This window comes from Hipposideros armiger, unplaced genomic scaffold (genome assembly GCF_001890085.2).
Source record: "Hipposideros armiger isolate ML-2016 unplaced genomic scaffold, ASM189008v1 scaffold_10, whole genome shotgun sequence".
Taxonomy (NCBI): domain Eukaryota; kingdom Metazoa; phylum Chordata; class Mammalia; order Chiroptera; family Hipposideridae; genus Hipposideros; species Hipposideros armiger.
This window is the reverse complement of record NW_017731360.1, coordinates 6,510,676-6,531,650: the sequence shown is the minus strand read 5'-3', so window position 1 is coordinate 6,531,650 and position 20,975 is coordinate 6,510,676. Positions and strand designations below refer to the sequence as shown.

At 46.3% G+C, this 20,975-nt stretch overlaps 1 protein-coding gene across 6 annotated transcripts; it reads left to right on the top strand.

Moving 5' to 3' along the window:
* Positions 1-1,518: 1,518 nt before the first annotated feature.
* Positions 1,519-20,975, top strand: TMEM39B (transmembrane protein 39B). Of its 6 annotated transcripts, XM_019659696.1 has the most exons (9): positions 1,519-2,283; positions 4,093-4,219; positions 4,722-4,941; positions 5,544-5,627; positions 5,945-6,099; positions 13,573-13,909; positions 14,861-15,048; positions 18,530-18,650; positions 20,521-20,975. In XM_019659696.1, exons 1-9 carry the CDS (start codon positions 2,280-2,282, stop codon positions 20,761-20,763), a joined length of 1,479 nt encoding a protein of 492 aa, XP_019515241.1. In that variant the 5' UTR covers positions 1,519-2,279; the 3' UTR covers positions 20,764-20,975. The 6 variants fall into 6 exon arrangements, with proteins under 6 accessions (XP_019515241.1, XP_019515263.1, XP_019515281.1 ...); XM_019659707.1 differs by lacking the exons at positions 1,519-2,283; positions 4,093-4,219 and adding an exon at positions 5,348-5,427 and having other exon boundaries at positions 4,922-4,941; positions 20,521-20,924; XM_019659736.1 differs by lacking the exons at positions 5,544-5,627; positions 5,945-6,099 and having other exon boundaries at positions 1,532-2,283.

Genomic DNA, 20,975 nt, shown 5'->3' with positions numbered 1-20,975 from the left:
GGCCGGCCCACAACAGTCCATTTGAATGGATTTTTATGCTGGGTTGTATGAGTGCCTTCAATTCAACAAATATTTCCTGATTATTTGCCATGTACGAGGTCCAGAACCTTCCACATAATAAATGCACAGTAAGACATTCTGCTGCCATCAGCCCTGGTATGACAATAACCAGACTCAGGCTATTGCTCCCTCCCATAGGAGTATAAGAGGCAAACTCCACTCATCTCAGAAACCAGCTCTGATGTCATCTCCCTCGAAGCCTTCTCTTAACTACCTCCCCTGTCAGTCAGCCACCTTCCATCCACCTCTGAACTTGACACATACTGCTGTTATCACACTGTACCATAATTTACTGATCCTCCTCTCTCTCCTCCAATAATGAGTGACATCTCTATCCCCAGTGCCCGGGATATAATAGATGCTCAAAAATGTTTATTGACTTGAGTTAAAATGCGTTCCCAGGAATGGCCTAGCCTCAGTCTTCTATGGAATATTCTGAAACCATTTAGCTTCCCAACTGCCTGCTCTTCCTTTCAAAAGCCAATTTGTCATTACCTTAATTCAACTGAACTAATACTTATTGAATGCCTATCATGTGCCAGGTAGTATTAGGCTTTGGGGATTCAGAAATTAACAAGATACATTTCAAATGCAGTACTCTGAAGAGGACAGAGCCAGCTCTTCTAACAGAATTTCTTTAGCTGGAAAAAGAAATCTCAGCCCTGGTTTCTACTCTGCTTTGTGACATGCTTTGTGACATGGTCATTCTCCCTCCCTCCTTTGCCCCACCCCCTGCCCTTTTTTCCCCAAGAAGGGAAGGCCTGACTTGGTGTAAAATCTATAATTTAATAGATATGTATGTGTTGAATTAAACTCCCTATTTCCATTTGTCTAAGCTAAAAGCCTTGGAGTAATCTTTGATCCCTTTCTTCCTACACACCAATCTATCAACAAATACTTCAAATCCAGAATCCAACCATGTCTCATCTCCTCACTCAATCTGGTAACAACCATCAACATCTCTTGCTAAGATTATTGTGGAGGTCTCCTTTCTGGTCTCCCTGCTTCCACCCTTGTGCCCCTACAGTCTATTTTCACAGAACAGCCACAGTGATTCTTTAAGAATGGAAGTGCAAAGCCTCCAACTGCTCCCTATCTCATTCAGAGTATAGCCACACAGCCCCCAGTGCAGTCCACCCCTTCTCATGTTCCTATTCTCATGTCTATTCCATTCAAGCTACACTGGCCTCCTTGCTGTTATTTATTTATTTATTTAAATAACATTTTGTTGTTGTTAGTTTCAGGTGTACAGAACAATGAAATAGTTATCCTTTTCACCCTTCACACAGAAACAACCCCCCTCCTCCATCTACTGCCCTCCCACCCGATATCATAATTATCTACTACAATTCCATTGACTCCATTCCCACACTCTACTCCACGTCCCGTGACTATATGTATATATAATTTTAGTTGACATACAATGTTATTCAACATCAGCTTCAGAAACACAGTGCAGTGCTCAGGCCTCTACACCCACTATGAAATGGTCTCCCTAATAAGACATGAGTCCATCTGGGCCCCTAAAAAATATTTACAACATTATTGATTATATTCCCCAGACTCCTGGCTGGTTTTTAAACACACCAGGCATGCTTGTGCCTGAGGGCCCTTCCACTGACTTTTTCCTCTGCCTGGAATGCCCCCCCCCGCCCCCGTTCTCCAGATATCTGGATGACTGACTCACTCATTTCCTTCAAGTGAGGCAAATGGGGAAATGACTCCTAGGTTGTGACTGGGGTGGTAAACTAAAGAGCAATAAGGCTGAAGGGAAAGGTGACAGCCCATTTTTGAACGCGTTGAGTCTGAGGATCCTGTTGGCAACTCATGGATACAGTCTATCTCCGGCAGGAACTGAGACGAAAGGCGGGTTCCGGCCCCCTCCCTCGAGCCTGAAGAGATGCTGGGAGAAGGCACGCACAGAAGAGTAGGAGGTGGGTTTCCCTGCCTCTCGGGTTTCTTCAGGAGCAGCTGCAGGAAGGGCGTGGGGGACTGCGAGACAAAGAGAGTCCAGCTCCGCCTTTGTCCGGGCGGCCCCTTTAAGAAGCGCGCCCCCAGCTTCTAGCCGCCTTGTATGCAAATTTGGCGGCGAGGCGGGAGCGCGCGGCTGCTACCCTGGGACTAGGCTGCGGCGGTTAGTCCTCTCCCGGCCGCCGTCGCCTCCGACATATTGCCCGCAAGAGCTGCGGCGGCGAAGCAGAGAGCGCCGGGGGAAGGAGATGGGTAAGCAGAGAGGGTCTGACTTGGCCCGGGAACAAGCGGGCGCGGGGATTGGGACGGCCAAGCTGCTAATTGTTTCCCCACGCGGACAGAGTCCCGGCGAGGGGGGAGGGGATGCGGGCGCAGTGGGGCCCCGCCCCCTCCTGTCGTTTTGTGGAGTGGGGCCTCTGTTGTGGGGACAGGACTCTTGAGTGGTGGGCAGGACTTGTAAAATGAAGGGGGCTTGTGGGAGCTTGGGCTTTGATGAGGACCCGCTCACCAGTGCTAAGCGTGGAGGCGGGGCTTAGCGGGGGCGGGGCCGTAGTGCTTTGGGCGGAGCTCCTGGGCTATAGGCTCTGGTGCGGGGGCGAACTTTCTGGACCGTAGGGGCTTTTTACTGGGGATGGCAGGGTGAAAAGGGGATCTAGATTAAGGGAGCCCATTCTGGAGCGGGAAGTCTGAGCAGACAGCTTTTGTTGGCTTGTGGACGGGTTTTCTGGGCTGATAATTGGGTGTAGGCGGGACTCCTGGGCTAAGGGGCTTTGATGTGGGTGCAGATCTTCTAAAGAGAGGAGAGTAGGTGTGGGCAGAGCTTTTGGGCTGAGGGTTCTTGTGTGGGATTTTCTAAGCCAGGTATAATAGTGTATAAACAGAGCTTCTGGGCTGGGGGCTGGTTGGGAACAGAGTTCCTGGACAAGTACTTTGTGGAGACGTGTGGAAAAAGCTACCTAGCTGAGGATCTAGGGCAAAGGGTGTGTGTGTTGCCTTGGGAGGGTATGAATGAGACTAGAACCGTGACTAGGACTGGGGTGGTGCTTAGAAGCTTTTGCAGGACGATGCCTGGGAGCTCGGGCTAGTCTGCTAAACCTAGAGCAATAGATTGTGGGTCCCAGTTTCTGGTCCACAACCATAGCATTCTCCCAAAGCCTGGGTCCTTGACCATGTGCTCAAGCCCTGGGTCCTGACCATGAGACACCAGGATGCCCATTGAGCTGGATATCGGACCCTGGAGGAAAAAACTACAAGTCTGCCCAGAATTGTAAGCCTATAGACTGTATAGTATCTGAATGGGGCAGTGTACACCAGAGATAAGAGCACAGGACCCAGACCCCCAAACTAACTGTGACACAGTGTAAACTCAGTTTCCTAATCTGTGGGAAACCTACCTTGCTGGGTTCATTCACCCATCAACATATACTCATTGGGCACTTATTACTGGGTACTGTGATAGGGGGAGGGGATACAACAGAAAAAGGTAAGTGTAGTGACCTCACTGACTTTTAGTGGGTAAGACAGACAATAAATATGTTAACAAATGAATAAGATAAATTTCAAGAGTGAATTGTTGTAATAAAAAAAATAAAAAAGAGGGCCGGCCGAGTGGCTCGGTTGGTTAAGAGCTCGCTCAAGAGTTTGAACTCTGAGCAACAGCAGTTCGAGTCCAGCCCAAGCTGAGCAGCCGCTGAGCTGCCAACAGGTAGCAGGATGGCTCAGCTAAAAAAATAAAAAATAAAATAAAAAACACAAATAGAGTTATGGGGCAGATAGTTCAGAAATGCCAATCAGGGAAGTGCTCTCCAGACAGAGGATACAGCAAATGCACAAGGTAGTAACAAGTTTGGTTTAAGGAAAGAAAGGCCAGGATGGCTGAAGCATGAGAGCGAGGCAGAGAATGGTAGGAGATGAGGTTGAAGAAGAAGGCAGGGACCAGATCATAGGACTCTGTGATTAAATAATAAAATGAGACAACAGGTAATGGTAGCCAGTATCATTGCTGTTATCCTGGATATTTGCCCTCGGGCTTGAGGATCTACCTTATGTTGAGCCCCACAGGAGGACGAAGAGGTCCCAACAGGACATCCTACTGTCGAAATCCACTCTGTGAGCCAGGATCCTCAGGGGGCTCTGGTGGGGGCCACACTTCCAGCGCATCAGTCACCAGTGTCCGGTCCCGCACCAGGTAAACTGCCTTTCTCACTTGCCCCTCACTATGGGCTCACAGCGGCAGTATGGACAAAGTTGACCCAGCCTGGGCTCGAGAATGTGATCCCCTAGATGCCAGATGGAGACTTAGAAGGCAGTGAGCAGTGGAAAAGACCCAGAGGTGGTCACTTGAACAGCTGCACTACAACGTAGTGCAATAAGCTCAAAAGCCTGGATTCCGGTTACAGTTCTGCTCCTGATTTGCTGGACAAGTTGTCTCCCCACTTTGGGCCTCCTTTTCCTCATCTGTAAAATGAACCTAATAATTCTGTTCTTCCTGGGGTACGTTGGAAAGCCTGAACAAGATTAGGGATAGGAAAAGGCTCTGTCAGCTTGTTTGTCTGACAGGCAGGATGAGAAGGACTCCATCCTTGCCATGAACTGCTTCTCTGATCCTACCCCACAATCCTTTGCCACAGAATCCCTTCTTGTTAGGGTTCTTAGATCAGCTCCTGATGTTGTTCCCTCCCTACCCCCAGGAGCAGTCCTGGGACGGGCCTCTCCAGCCCCCCACTGGCCACCCAGACGGTCGTGCCCCTACAGCACTGCAAGATCCCCGAGCTGCCAGTCCAGGCCAGCATTCTGTTTGAGTTGCAGCTCTTCTTCTGCCAGCTCATAGCCCTCTTCGTTCACTACATCAACATCTACAAGACAGTGTGGTGGTACCCGCCCTCCCACCCACCCTCCCATACCTCCCTGGTAGGTGCCCAGCTAGGGCCAGCTGTGTGTGTGTGTGTGTGTGTGTGTGTGTGTGTGTGTGTGTGTGTGTGTGACATTTGGTTTTAGTTTAGCATAGCTTACTTAGCACCCTGTTCGCTTGGCCTCATGCTAATCGTGGGAGATGTAGAAGGAACAAGAAACTGGTGATTCCTGAACACTCGCCCCTAATGTGCTTAGCTCCACACTAGGTGTATAAATGTAGCAGAGAGGAATCTGACAGATTTTGCCCAAAGGAGCACAGTCTTAAGTTCTGTGGGGGAGGTGAGCCATAGGCGTACATGACTATTTCAGGAGTGGAAAGATCTCCGTGCAGAAAGAGAGGTTCAGGGACAGGGGCATGGGTGATGAGAGCAAGAGGGCTCACACACCACTCTCTTATCTCCAGGGATGGTCCCACTTCCCTCCTCTGGGTCCTGTTCTCCTCTAGGTAATTTCCTGGCCTGACTCAGCTGGAGGCCTATGAAGGTCAGAGAGTGGGGACAGTCCCTATGGAAAGAACTGGGCAGAGGGAGGTGGGTATGAAAAAAAGCCCATATATGGGCGGGGGGCCAACATGACCCCCAGCCTCTGCCCCCTGACAGAATTTCCACCTGATCGACTTCAACTTGCTGATGGTGACCGCCATCGTTCTGGGCCGCCGCTTCATTGGGTCCATCGTGAAGGAGGTGATTGGGTCCTAGAGGCTGGGGACTTTGGGACTCCCCTTTCCCTTGGGGATGCCAAGGAGACACACTGAGCCCTTCAACCCTGAGGCATTTCCCTGGGGCTCCCTTTGGACTTGGTTGAAGAACATTACTCACGTCCATCGGCTCGTGGGAGTTTTCTGGGTATCAAGGAGAAGGATTCACTTTGCCAGGTTCTGCCTAGTCTGCTGCCCCACGTTTCCCTGGGTGGGCTCACAGAACATGCTGGGGGGAATTTGGGCACAGCCCCTGGGGCCTCCATCCAAGGCCCCATCCCGTCCTATCTCGCCCTGACCCAGGCTTCTCAGAGGGGGAAGGTCTCCCTCTTTCGCTCCATCCTGCTGTTCCTCACCCGCTTCACCGTTCTCACGGCAACAGGCTGGAGTCTGTGCCGCTCCCTCATCCACCTCTTCAGGACCTACTCCTTCCTGAACCTCCTGTTCCTCTGCTATCCGTGAGTACCCCTCACTTTTCCCCCCACTGCCTAGCACCTGGCTCCTGACCTCTGCCCTGAGTGTGGCTGGGTCACCAGGTCCCAGCACCTGGAAGTCTCACAGGCAGGGCAGCAACAATCTCTCTCACATCGTCTGACAATATCCCCCTGAGATCAGGGTGATGAGCCTTCTTTTGCAGGAGCAGAAACTGAGACGGCATAATTTACCCAAGGTGCCACCGAGGGGGAAGTCAGAATGGGACTAAGATCTGAGTGTATCCCTGAAAGGAACCTTCCTGAGGCGGGAGTGCATGGGCTTTGTCTCCTTCTCTTTTCCTTTCCTCTCTCTCTGGTCCTTTCTCTTTCTTGGTCTCTTTTGTGTGTATCAGTGTTTATGTAAGCTCTCGGTACCTTTCCCGGGTCTCTGTGCATGAGAGCACCAGCCTGTGTGCATGTTTCTGTGTGGGCGTCTATGCATGAAGCACGTGTGTGTGTATCTGCATGTGCATGTATTATCTGTCTTTGTGCCTGTTTTGCTCACTCACTCCCTCCATCTTGCCAGAACCCATATTGTTGAGGATGGAGAGATAGTGTCTGGGAGGAGCCCAGGACCTGCCCCTTTCTGGCCTAGAATTGGGGAGGGCTTTGGCAAGGTGTCCACTCTGCCTGTTTCTGAGACAGGCGCCTGGCTTCCTGGACATTTCACAGTCATTTCCCAACGCCTGGGCTTTCTGGTTCATGAGTTTCCCCAGGCTGGACCATCCCTGTTCCCTGGGAAGATTCAGAGCTAGACACTGCTCCCTCTCCACTCTGATGAGGACACTATCATGGGAGCAGCCCCGTTACTCTTGCTTCAGTTTTATCTAGTTTTTAATTAGAAGAGTGACATATGTCACTCATATAAAATGGTTAAACTTTACAGCTTTTTAGAAAATGCAATCGCATAACCTCAGTCCCCCAGAAAACCATTATTTACAGCATATCCTTCCATATTTTTTCTGGGCAAGAACACATACACATATACTTTTTTTGGGGGGGGGGGGACAGCCATGGTCATTGGTTACACATTGCTTTCATGCTACAATGGCATAGTTGACTCTTTTAAGAAGGGCACAGCTCACAGTGGCTCATGCGGGGACCGAACTGGCAACCTTGGTGTTATCAGCACCACTCTCTAACCAACTGAGCTAACCAGTCACCGCAGCATATACTTTTTTAAAACAAAAATGGGATTATACTATGTATAATGTTACACAATTTATTACATTTTCACATAATCATAGAACTTTAATATTTTTCCATGGCAATACACATGGGTCTGCCTCATTTCTTTTTTTTTTTTTTTTTAAAGATTTTATTGGGGAATTGAGGGAGGGGAACAGCGCTGGGGAATCGGGGGAAGGGGAACAGACAAGTTCCCCTTTTGCTGTCCTTTTGTTCTTCAGGCTAGTTGTGGAGGACGTTGCTTCACTGGCCCATGTTGGTATTATCATTGCACTCTTCCCGGGTGAGGCAGATTGGTCGCTGGCCTCTGGACGGCGGCTCTTGGCACCTCACACCGGCTGCTGGCCGCTCACGCTGGCTGCCCGCCACTCACGGTAGCTTATGGCAGCCCAGTGCAGCAGGGGCTGCAGCCTATGCCATCACCAGCAACTCATGACAGCCCAGCTCCAGGTCAAGCTGTTGTTCACCATCTTAGCTGTAGAGAGCGCAGCGTCACTGGCCTTCATGTGGGATCCAAACCGGGCGCCCTACTGCTCAGAGCTAGTGTCCCAAACCAGCTCTTTTTTTTTCTTTTTTTTTTTTAATTATTTTTTATTAACCAAGCCAGCTCTTAACCAGTGTGCCACTCGGCCAGCCCCTCATTTCTTTTTTAATGGCCTCGTAGCATTCCACTGTATAGGTTTTTCACAATTTGCTTTTCCTTTTATTGGTAGATTTTTGAGTTGTTCCTAGCTTTCTTTATTTGAAACAATGAGGCAAGGAACATTCTTTTGCATACATGTTTGCACATTTGTCCAATATTCGTGTATAACAGATTCCCAGAAGTAGAATTACCACACCAAAAGTTATGTCCGTTTACATTTTCAATGTATATTAACAAATGGCCCTCCAAAATGGTTGTACTCATTAAAACTGTCAACAATCGCCTTAATTTAACCCTTTTTTGATTAATATCTGATAAGTCCATTCTCCTTGGATATAGACATCACCCAGTGTTCATAGTTTGCTCTTATTTTTTAATTTTTATGAACATAATACATATACTGCATAAAAAAGTCAAATCTAGTAAGCTAAAAGCTTATAATTAAAAACAGCCTCCAGCCTCACCCAACCGAGTTTTAGTCCCACTTCTCAAAAGCAGTATCTATCATTATTTCTGGTTTTATGTGTTTTTCAAGTTACTGCCATAATTCTAGTATTCTTATACCTTTGTTTATCCCTTTCAAAAATTTATTTATTGATTTTATAGTTGGGATAATGGGTTTACATAGTTAAAAATTAAAGGTATAAAAGAATATGAATGAAAAAGTCTCCCCTTGACTCCTATTTCCCAGCTACCCAGCTTCCATTCCCAGAGGAAGCCATCAATATTTCTGGTTTCTTGTATATCTGGAGATAAATGTTCTTTGCATATACAAGCATAACACACACTCATATATGCACATGTGCAATGACGGGGAAAGATTTAGTTCACCCTTCCATCTCTACTGTTTCCACTGCTTTGATAACTTATTTTTAGTTTCCTATTGGTTATCTTTTTCAGTAATATGAATATGCCTGTATTTTTTTATTCCATCAACAATAGTATCTTAATCCCTTTTATGTAAGATGAGAATATTAGGAACCCTACCCATCCACTTTTACTCCCCTCTTCCTCCTCTCACTTCCTGGCAACTATACTCTTTACTTTTATATCATCAAGCTTGACATTCACATTCTTGTATATAACCACATTTAAGTCTTTTATTCTTTGTCTAAGGCTAATTCTAAAAATTAAAAACCAATAAGTAGCCTTGATATTATTGGGAATATGAAATATCATTCACTGTAGGGCCGTGCATAGACAACATTCCTCCTCTATAGTTACTGAGTTACAGTCTTGGACCTCTTAAAAAAAAGAATGTTCTAGTGTCACCGTCAAATGGTTTCCCTTTTCTTATATTCTGTCAATTGCTTAAAATCATGTCATATTTTAGTTTGCCTCATATTTCAATTGTAACTTTCTTATACAGCTTTTTATTTTTCTTGGAGTTTCTAATTGCCTTTCTTTTTTCTTGTTAACAAAAGAATGATGGGCCTTCAACATATCCTCAAGTTTATCCAGCTTCTCAGTCATGCTACCTGTTGCCTGGAGTTCATTTCCCCCCTCCCCCAAAGACATCTTCCTGGAGCCCTCCATCCTCCTCCAGTCTGGAGTGGTTGCTCTTTAGGCCTGCTGTACAGCTCTCAGCCTGGGACTTCCCTACGCTGCCCTCCTGGGTTGGATCCACTGTTTCCTGGATCCCATGTCCTCCTCTTTCTTGGTTTTCTCCCTTATTTTGCTGGAGTGCATTATCAGGTAATTCCCTTAACAGTGGGTACATGGGAGGTATATACATTCTGAGCCCTTGCGTGTCTAAAAATGTCTTTATTCTGCCCTTCTAGTTGATTGATGGTTCATCTGAATGTACATTTCTAAACTCAAATTCATGTTCTCTCAGAATTTTGAAGATATTGCTCCATTGTCTCGAGCATTCAATGTTTTTAATGAGAAGACCGATGCCAGTGTGATTCCCATTACTTTGTAGATAACTTATTTTTTTTCTTTCTGAAGACTTTTAGGGATATTCTGTTTATCTTTTGATCATTTGAAATTTCACAAGGATGTGTCTGGTATGGAACTTACCTCATTAATCTTATCAGTGCTCTACAACTTTTTTAACCTGGAGATTTAGGTATTTCTTGAGCTCAAGGAAATTTTTTTCTATTATTTCTTAGATAATATCTTCCTTTCCATTTTTTTCTATTCTCTCTGGGACTTGTGTTCATCAGATGGTAGACCTTGTAGACTGGTCATCTGTTCCTCTTACATTTTCTCTCACATTTTTCTCATCTCTCTCCCTTTCTCTGTCCCCCTCACTTCCTTCTTTCTCTGTCTTTCTCTCTCTGTCTGCTCTCTCTTTTCACTTTGACTTAGGGAGAGTTCCTCAACTTTACCTTCCAGCTTTTTTATTGAGATTTTTTTCAGCCATCATATTTTTCATCTCTAAATCCTCTTTCTTGTTTTATGATTATTCTTTTCGCATAGCATTCTTTTCTTTTTTTTTTTTTTATCTCTTTATGCTCCCTCAATTTTGTCTTTCCACCAGGGTCAATTTTTCTGTTTCATGTTGCTGGTTTTCTAAACATAGCTGGTTTCTTTGGTTGTCTATTTATATTTGAGAATGAAGGACTGAGTAGCTTGAAGTGCATTTTCTCTCCCTCTGCCATTGTATCCAGTGAATAGAAGGTTTGACGGAATTCTGAGTACATGGGCAAGAGTACACTGACATGCAAACTGTTGAATAAGGTGCTATTTGTTAGGCTGTGGGCTCCCAAAGGCCAGAAGCGGGGCGGGGTGCAGGATGCCCGCATTAGAAACCTCAGTTGTCCTCAGACACTTGATTCAATTTCTTTAGAGAAAAATCCTTTAGAGTCAGTTGTGTGAGGTGTGTAAGAGAATAAAGGGAATGATTCTGGTACATAAATTTACGTATTTTACTGTGTATATTGAGCACTTTCTTGCCCAAATTTGTGAGGGAAAATAAGGATGCACGTTATATATAGGTAGTACTAATTCCATAGCTATGTAAAAGTTTTAAATAATTTTTTTATGCTTATGAGTTAAAAGTGTAACTCTAGAAATCAATGATATCCATATGCAAAATAATACCCTGGAATACGATAATCAGTTTTGTTGAACTTAGGATGAACCTGCCAGGACAAAGAGTTCTTGGCCTTCTATGATGTGTAAATATCATAAATTTGTTACCAGTACATAAAATTTCTTGTACCATAATATGTTAAAAAATAAATGCTAAAATTCCTTTAGAATACAAAAAACAAGTACCTAAATATAAACAAATAACAATTTGAATTAAAAACTTAAAACGAAAAGATTTTTTTCCCTGAAAGTTTGGGCCAAGAACGTGGGTGTGCATTATACACGGCAAAATACGGTAGATCTTTGTTTAATTCCATTTGTTGAGCCCTGCTTATTATGTCTACCCTCTATTAAATGTGTCCACTTCAAACCAGAGTCTCTCTTGAGACACTCAGCAGATACTCTCCCATACCCAGTGTAGCCCTCTCATGACATGTTCTAGACCTACACCATCCAGTTTAAGCAGCTTCTCGCCACCTGTTATTGAACATTTGAAATAGACTAGTTTGAACTGAGATGTGCTGTAAGTATAAAATATACATCGGATTCTGAAGATTTAGTACAAAAGAAAGTAAACGATCTCATTCATAAATAATTATTATATGTTGAAATAATATTTTACATATATTAGGTTAAGCAAAATAGAATATTAAAATTAATTTTATCTGTTTTTTTAATATGGGCTATTAGAAAATTTTAAATTATATATGTGACATATTTCTGTCAGACAGTGCTGCTCTAGACAAAGGTCTCCTTCCTCATCTGTCAACGTGTTTCTGTCTGCTTTCTAAACTTGTCAAAATCACTGTGTACTGATAAGCCCCACTTTCATTCTTTTTTGCTGATACAAATTTATTTTCTACTGTCGTGTCTTGGGTGGAGAGGATGAGAGGGAATCTGCCATCTTTCATGTGAAGTTGCTTCTAACTTGTGACCTGTCAGAGCAGTCACCTGCTATTACCATATTATTTAGTTGTACCCACAGTTCTTCTTAGAGACAAAGCCAGGGAGATAATCCTAAGATTCTTGCCCTTAAGTTTGACTCCGAATCCCTTGTATATTAAGTAGGTGTCCCACCCCCTCATTACCACAGGGTATCCTGAAGAGTGTTTTGGGAATCCCATTTCAGTCTTCTTTCTTGTCCCGCAGAATCTCTGGCCTGTTTCTTTTCTAAACAAAATTACTCATACATTGATCTACGCTGAGCCAGGCACCATACTGAGGGTTGTTGCAAAAACTAAAATGGAGTATTTATGAAAGCACTAACATAATGCCTGGCTGAACATAGAGAATCAATACAGCTGCATAACTTACAGCAAGTTAAGGAAACTGAGGCTCATAAAGATTAAGTAACTTGCCCTAAATCACAGCACTGGTAAGTGGCAGAGCTGGGATTTTAGTCCTGGCCTATTTGACCCCAAAGATTATGCTCTCAACCACAATTCTCTAAGTTATCTTACCTAATCCTTAACCCCAGAGAGAATGGTAACATCCCCATTTTATAGACCAGAAAGCGAAAACTCAAAAGAGGCAAATTGTTTGCCCAAGGACGTTTCCCTTCTTGGAGCCTCAGAAAACAGAAAAAGAAGAAATTACTGTTGATAGGAAAATGTAGCATTCTCATTGGCCCTAACTCCTGGGGGCAGCCCAGGGATCCTTCCGGGTCTATGTCTGAGGACCTGAGGAAATTGTGAGGCCCCAAGCTACAAAGAAGAATGCCTGTAAAGAGCACCTACTTCAACGTTCCCTGTACTGTGCTCAGCATTACTCACTTCTTGTAATTATCTACCCTTGTGGGCTATGAGTCTATATAGTTTTGTCCTCAAACAATACTAGCCAGACTCTCAGAACTCCCCTTAATTAGCTCCAGCCCTAACCTAAGGGTGCTGCTTTGGGAAAGGATTTGTACTGTTCAAGGGCTTATTTCAGTGTGTGGCACATAATAGACACACAAGAAATATTGTTCCTGAACAGCCCTCTACACACTAAGAGCTGCCTCTAACATGTACTTGTAACAACTTATACCGCTCTTTTGTGGTGCTGTGTACATTTCAAATTAATTACTCATAGTATTTGTTGAGTAGCTGTCCTGATCTTTGATACCAGACAGTTGGGTTTGAATCCAGCTCTGTTACTTCCTTACTAATTGTGTAACCTTTGGGAATCTACTTCACCTCTCTGAGCCACAGCTTCCTCAGCTGAAAAGGGCACAAAATAACAGTACCCAATGCACAGTGTTCTTAGAAGGAAAAAAAAAGGAAGAGAATGCACGTAAAGCACCTAGAACAGTGTCTGGAACATAGCCTGTGCCCAGTAACTGTGAGCTGTTTTGATTACTATTAGCACCAGACTGTGAGCTCAGGGACTCATTTCTTGCTTCCTGCTGTAACCCGGATGCTTGGCATGCACTCAGTGCTAATACATGTGTTGACTGACCGTTGGATGAGAGGATGGATGGATAGAAAGATGGGTCTCAGAGTTTCCAGGAGAGCTAAGGCTGGGGGAGGAGAGAAGGATTTCCTCAGTGGCTGACGTTTGGAATCATGGCCCATGGGCAGGCCTGCCCTCACCACTGTCTTTCCCAGCAGGTTTGGGATGTACATTCCGTTCCTGCAGCTGAACTGTGACTTCCGCAAGACAAACCTCTTCAGCCACATGGCTTCCATGGGTCCCAGGGAGGCTGTCAGCGGCCTGGCACGGAGCCGGGACTACCTGCTGACGTTGCGGGAGACATGGAAGCAGCACACGCGGCAGCTGTATGGCCCAGATGCCATGCCCACCCATGCCTGCTGCCTGTCACCCAGCCTCATCCGCAGCGAGGTGGAGTTCCTCAAGATGGACTTCAACTGGCGCATGAAAGAAGTGCTGGTCAGCTCCATGCTGAGTGCCTATTATGTGGCCTTTGTGCCTGTCTGGTTCGTGAAGGTGCGTAGCTCAACCCAGGGAGGGAGAGGGTCTGCCTGGGGCCTTACCCTGCCGCCTGCCCCACAGGAGCCCTCCTGCTTGCGTAAATAACTACTGTTTTGGATAAGATTCCAGATGTTCTCTCGAAGGCTAGAGAACTACTGCCTCCATTTTAGAGTGGAGAGAACAAGGCTCATTAAAAGGAAGTGATCTGCACAAGGTCGCCCAGCCAATGAAGGGGACATCGTTCATAATACTTGATAACAAAGAGCAGTGACTTGTATTTCAATTTGACTCTTTTGGCACAGGCGTGTCACAATATCCTGCTTTATCATTAAGTAGGAAAGCCAGGAGTCATCCAGATCTGAGTGACTCTAAAAGCCTGTGCTCTCTCTCTAGCTTGTATGGCCTTCTGGGAAGGTACCTCTCCAGCTGACTGTAGGCTTGAAGCATTTCTTCAAGGCTGGACTGCACTGAATGATTTGAGGTTGAGAAATCTTAAAGTCTCTTGAGCACCTACAATGTGCTAGAGCTTTCATGATTGTTATAATTCTCCAAATGCCTTTCAGAAGTGATTGGTGGTTACTCTTATTCTCATTTAACAGATGAACAAACTAGAGCATAGAGCAGTGAAATGACTTGTCCAGGGTCACATAGTTAATAAGCAGCAGAGGCAAGATTTGAATTCATGTCTGTTGGACCTCAGAGCCTGTGCTTGGACCCTGGAGCCTGTGCTGTGGCTCAGAATAGTGGGCAGTGGGAGCAGTTTTTTCTTGTAGAAAACTAAGTAATGGACACGAGGTCTAAGCCCATGATTAAGCCGTCTTTGTTAGGTGTTCAATCCTTGGTTTCATGTCACCCTGAGTTCTCTCCAGGGCTGTTCTGATCTCCAAAGCAGATAGAATCAGGGAAGGGGGAGGCAGTGAGGCATTATGGGTGCCCCAGGCCTTACCCACCTCTGGTTGCCCCTAGAACACACATTACTATGACAAACGCTGGTCCTGCGAGCTCTTCCTGCTGGTGTCCATCAGCACCTCAGTGATCCTCATGCAGCACCTGCTGCCTGCCAGCTACTGCGATCTACTGCACAAGGCTGCTGCCCACCTGGGCTGCTGGCAGAAGGTGGACCCGGCACTGTGCTCCAACGTGCTGCAGCACCCGTGAGTTGCCCTACCCTTTTCTACCCAACCTCAGCCCTCCTGGTCAGTGTCTGGAGTCAACTCACCTCATCGCTCATCAACTCATTCATTCAGTCAGCAGTTATTAAATTAGTCTTATGTGCTAGGCCTTGTGACTGGAGTGGGCTATGGCAGGACCCAAGATGGGCATGTTCCCTCTTCTTAGGTAACTTGCACTGTACTGGAGATGGGAGGGGGGCAGGCAGTAAATTCATAGACTCATTGACTCTCACTGACTTATTTATTTACTCATTGACTGAGTTGCTCATGCATGCATTCATCGCATCACTCCTATCATCTGCTTACGACTCATCCATTTAATCATTAGGTCATCTACTCTTTCAGCAGACATTTATTTCTACCTAATTCATATCAAGCCTGTACTATGTATTGGACAAAGGAGCTTGGCTTTGACCTAAAGGCAGAGAAGATCTATGGAGGATTTTGAACAATAGAGGGACCTGTTCCAAGGTGTGCCTTAAGAAACATCAGCCTGGTAACAGGATACAGTGCTGTGTTAGCTTATGGTGAACCCTGGCCAGGGAAGAAGAGACGGGGAGGAAATGACTGAGACGAGATCCTTGAGGACTTCACAGTCTGGTGGGGGTGATACTGTGTACACAAATAGGATGAGTGGGACGAAAGAGGCCCAGCTGTAGGCTGGCACCACACACACAGCAGAGGCAGAAGTCACCCCCCAGTTGGGAGCCCTGAGGTGCTAGGCTGTCCTCCCCTCAGCCTGGCTTATCCTTCACAGTCCCTAGCATTTCTACAGCCCTTACCACAGTGCTTTGCACCCACATTATACTAATTTTCCTGCCTGTATTGCCCCATTAGACTGGAAGCTCCTCAAGGCTGGGACCACCTCTGAATCACATGTGAGTCTTGGACCCAGTATAAGGCCTGATAGAAAAGAGACCCCTAGGACAGGTTTGTAGAGGTAGGCCCACCAGAAGCAGAAATGCACAGGGAGGCCACAGAGGCCTCTTGGTGCCTCCTGGTGTTGGCCCTCCATACCAGTCAGGGCCCATCTCAGCCTCTGGCCAGGTGATCCAGGAAAAGGGATGGGCATTGCCAAATGGGCCAAAAGGGGCCTCTGCTAGCCTTGGGCTCTGAGGGGAGGGAAGAGTAGAAAGCTAGAACATAGCTGAATATGAGGATGAACCTGTCCATTGCTCACCACAGGCCACAGATAAGACCCAGGCTCCTTCACATGGCTTCCCAGCTGAAGAACTGGATCCTGCCAGCCTTTTCTGCCTCATCTCTTACCATGCCCCAACTCATACTCTGCTCTAGCCAGGCCAGACCTCTTCAGATCCTCAAGTTCTGTATGCACTTTTTTATCTAGGCTTTTGCACGTGATACATGTTTTGCCTGGAACACCCTTTCCAACTTTCTTTTCCTGATTAATTCCTAATCACTTTTTAGCACTTTGCTTCTTTCAGGAACACTTTTCTGACCACCCAGGATGGGTTTGGTGCCCCTCCCCTTTGCTCCCACAATCCCATAATACCATGATCATTGCACCTCACGCTTTCTGCTGTGTTTTCTCAGTATTTGCCTATCATTCCAGGACTAAAGCTCCTGGAGGTCTTGGAGGCCTTGCCTGCCAAACACTCAAATATCTCCTCACTCCTGGCAGAAAGCCTGGCTTATAATAGGTCCACAGCAAAATTTTTGTGTTTTTTGTGTATAGTCTTTTTTATTTTTATTTTTTTAAAGATTTTTATTGGGGAATTGAGGGGATGGGAACAGCGCTGGGGAATTGGGGGAAGGGGAACAGACAAGTTGTTGTTCTTTTGTTCTTCAGTCTAGTTGTGGAGGACGTTGCTTCACTTGCCCAAGTTGGCATCATCATTGCGCTCTTCCCAGGCGAGGCAGATCAGTCTCTGGCTTCTGGACGGCCGCTCACGGTGGCTGCTGGCCTCTCACGCTGGCTGCTGGCTACACACAGTAGCCCATGGCAACCCACCGCCACAGGGGCTGCAGCCTATGCTGTTGTCGGCGACTCAGGGCAGCCCAGCTCCAGGTTGAGCTGTTGTTCTGCATCTTAGCTGTGGAGGGCAGTGTCACTGGCACTCATATGTGGGATCCGAACCGGGGCCCTCTGGCGTCCCAAGCCAGTTTTTAACCGTCGTCATTCTGCCGGCCGTAGTCTTTTTTTTTTTTAAGTAAAATTTACATACAATGAATGTACACATCTTAAAGTGTATAATTTTTTTCAGTTTTGATAAAGGTATATGTATACTCCTATGTAACCCACCTCCCATTAAGATATAAAACATTTCTAGCCCCTCAGAAAATTTCCTCATGGCCACCCCTTAGCCTCCGACCAACATTCCACTTTCTTTCATCATAGGTTAGTTTTGCCTGTTCTACAACTTCATATAAATGAAATCTTGCACCCAGCTTCTTTCATGCAGCATATTTTCTGTGCGGTTCATCCGTGTTAGTGTATATAACACGATCACTGTTTTTGAAATGAATAAGTCTACAAGGCAGGATCAGGAAATTGAACTTCTGGCAGACAGTGATTCTCAGTCCACTGGCCCAGGAACCCTGGAGTTCCTGGGAGGTCTCACAGAACACTGGAAGAAAGCTCACTGGTCCCACTACCTCACTCACTCACAAACCTCTCTGTGCTGGGCCTTGTGGCGTGCTCTGAGGACACAGAGATGAATTGGACACCGTTCCTTCCCTCAAGGGCTCCTAGCCTAGTGAGGGATACAGGGAAAAAAGTAAATGACAAAACATTGGAGAAGGTAGACCAGTAGTAGGGGATTGGGGAAAGTTAAAGGATGCTGAACTCTGTGGGGAGCTTGACAAAGGCTTTCTGGAGGACCTTGGGTTTTGAAAGATGACAAAAGAGCTTGCCAGAAGGATAGGGAAGGCACCAGGAAGGGCAGTCCAATAGGAGGGAGCGACTTGTACAGAGACATGAAGCAGTAATGTATGCTGAAAGAACTAGAAACAGTCCTGAATGGCTTGAGCATGAGCTGTATGGTGGGAGTCATGAAAGGCCACCTACGGCCTCAGTGGCTGTACCAAATACTTGGGGACTTGATCCCAAGAGCACTGGGCAGCCTTCAGAGGGCTTTGAGCAGAAAATAGTCAGGCTCAGCTTGATATTTTACGAAGACCACTCCAGCAGCTGTGTGATGGACCAATTGGAAGTTAGAGGTGAGACCAGATGAAGAAAATGCGAGGGAGGAAAAAGAGTCTTCTTGACAGTCCCTCAGACATTAATGTCAGCCCTAGACCTTGTGACTCCCAGTACAATGAATTTCTCATGATTCTTACCCCATTTTACAGAGAAGGCAACTGACACCCAAAAAAGGAAACTCACTGTGTCTAAGTGATAGAAATGGGAGTAGAGCCCTGGTGGTCACCCATGCCCAGTCTTCTGGTACTCGCTTTTGTGGGTGAGCTGGGCATAAAGGGCACTGTTGGGCTGTGCCTCCAGGTGGACTGAAGAATGCATGTGGCCACAGGGCGTGCTGGTGAAGCACAGCAAGAACGTCTACAAAGCAGTGGGCCACTACAACGTGGCCATCCCCTCCGACGTCTCCCACTTCCGGTTCCACGTGAGTCTTCCCCTGGGAAGGAGGGGGGCGGGGCCTGATCTAGAGGGCAGAAGGGCAGGAAGGTGATGTCATAGCAAGAGAAAACAATTTTCAGTCTTTTCCCAAATCCAAAGGAAAACGGTGCACACATGCAGCGCAAGGACAGCCATACAAATGAGCGCCATTTTACAACTGCAGCTTACTTGGTAGCAGATCTTGAGAAACGTTGGGTGGAGGCAGGAAAGATGATAAAATAAAAGGAGGGAGGGCCGGCCGAGTGGCTCTGTTGGTTAAGAGCTCACCCAAGAGTGCGAGCTCTGAGCAACAGCGGTTCGATGCCCAGCCCGAGCTGAGCTGCCGCCGAGCTGCCAACAGGCGGCAGGATGGCTCAGCTAAAAAAATCAAATAAAATACATTTTAAAAAATAAATAAAAATTAAAAATAGGCAAAGGATTTGAATAGACGTTTTCCTAAAGATATGCAGATGGCCAAAAAGCACAGATAATCACCAAGTAAACTAACAGGGTTGAAATAAGTTTTAGAAAGACAATAAAACAAGATACTGTGATGGAATGACTGAGAAGAGATGGGGTTGGATACTTGAGGTAGGAGAATCCAGGAAGGCCTCTCTGAGGGGGTTCTGATGAGGAAGATGAAGCCAGCCATGGCAGGGGCTAAATGGGAGAAATTCCGGGGCTCTCCCTGTTCGAAGATGCTGACATCAGCTTAGAGAGTTTAACTTGTTCAAGGATGCCTTACTAGGAAACTTGGAAACTGATGGTAATGACACTGTGAAAAGTGCTGCTTAAAACCATCTAGGCTAGGGCCGGCCGAGTGGCTCAGTTGGTTAAGAGCTCGCTCAAGAGTTTGAGCTCTGAGCAACAGCGGTTCGATGCCCGGCCCGAGCTGAGCAGCCAACAGGTAGCAGGATGGCTCAGCAAAAAAAAAAAAAAAAAACATCTAGGCTAGTGGTCTCCATTTTATTTATTTTACTATCAAAATCCTCTTTCCAACATAGTCATAGACTAAAGTCCAATATATAGGACCTCATGGCACTGTTGTGTTTAAAAGGTTGGAACTCCTTTCATTTCCCACTCACCACTGCCTTAGTCCCTAAAAGACCTCCTCAGAACCTGGGGCTCTAAGGAACACAGTTTGAGAAATGATGGATCTGGGTGATCTCTTCATTTCACAGTAGAGAAACCTCAGGCCCAGTCAGGGAAGGGATTTGCCTGATGTCCTGCAGCCTGTCAGGTGCAGAGCTGAGCCTGGCTTGCTGGTCTCTTGGACTCCTGTTTCCTGCCACTTCTCACATCCTGTAAGCAGCTCTTGAGGTTTCAATATCTTGGCCCCTGCACTCTTTAAACGATCAGAAAACTTTTCTTGAGTCCCTACACTCTACCTTGCCCTGTAAACACCAGATAAGAGTGAAATGTCGCCATGTCCCCCAGAAGCTTCTGGCCTAGCTGGTGATGCTACACATGAAGTAGTAGATGACTCGGGCTGTAGAGTCTACATTAACTTTCCATGCTATATCCTAAGATTCTAATTTGTTCAGGCCTCACAGTACCCAGGAAGATCACATAGAAAAAGGTGTTGATTTTAGACCAGAAAAGGTTTGAGAGTAAGCAAGACCTCTTAAGAAAAGCTTCCTGAAGGATGTAGAAGTTGAACAGAATCTTATGTGGGAAGTAGTAGTCTTGACAGATGGGACACTGTAAGCAAAGGCAGAGGGTTGGCAAAGTCCATGCCCGGCCCTCTGAAGTCTTCCTCCCCACCCAAGTCTCATGGGGCCCCAAGAGCTTGTCCCCTTCAGTGGCCCACCCAGCTCATCCACAAGGCAGGTTTCAGGAGCCAGCTTTCCAGCCCGTGCCTACTCTTTCCTGGGCAGTTCTTTTTCAGCAAACCCCTGCGGATCCTTAACATCCTGCTGCTGCTGGAGGGCGCTGTCATTGTCTACCAGCTGTACTCCTTAATGTCGTCTGAAAAGTGGTACCAGACCATCTCGCTGGCACTCATTCTCTTCAGCAACTACTATGCCTTCTTCAAACTGCTGCGGGACCGCCTGGTATTGGGCAAGGCTTACTCGTACTCAGCCAGCCCCCAAAGGGACCTGGACCACCGCTTCTCCTGAGCCCTGGGGCGACCCCGGGGACAGCATCCAGGCTGCAGCCGGGGGTTCCCTGGAAAGGGGCTGGTGGGGAAGGATGAGTGAGGGGCAAAAACAAAACAAAAACAGACAAAAAAAATCCACCAGAGCTTTGTATTTTTGTTACATACTGTTTCTTTCTTTGATAATTGATGTGATTATGAGGAAAAAAAAAAGTCCTATTTTTTTACTCCCAA

Excerpts from the sequence above, each read along its gene's own strand:
- TMEM39B (XM_019659696.1), top strand. Across the intron at positions 5,628-5,944 it reads TTGGGTCCATCGTGAAGGAG|GCTTCTCAGAGGGGGAAGGT; the intron begins GTGATTGGGTCC and ends GCCCTGACCCAG. Across the intron at positions 18,651-20,520 it reads TCTCCCACTTCCGGTTCCAC|TTCTTTTTCAGCAAACCCCT; the intron begins GTGAGTCTTCCC and ends TTTCCTGGGCAG.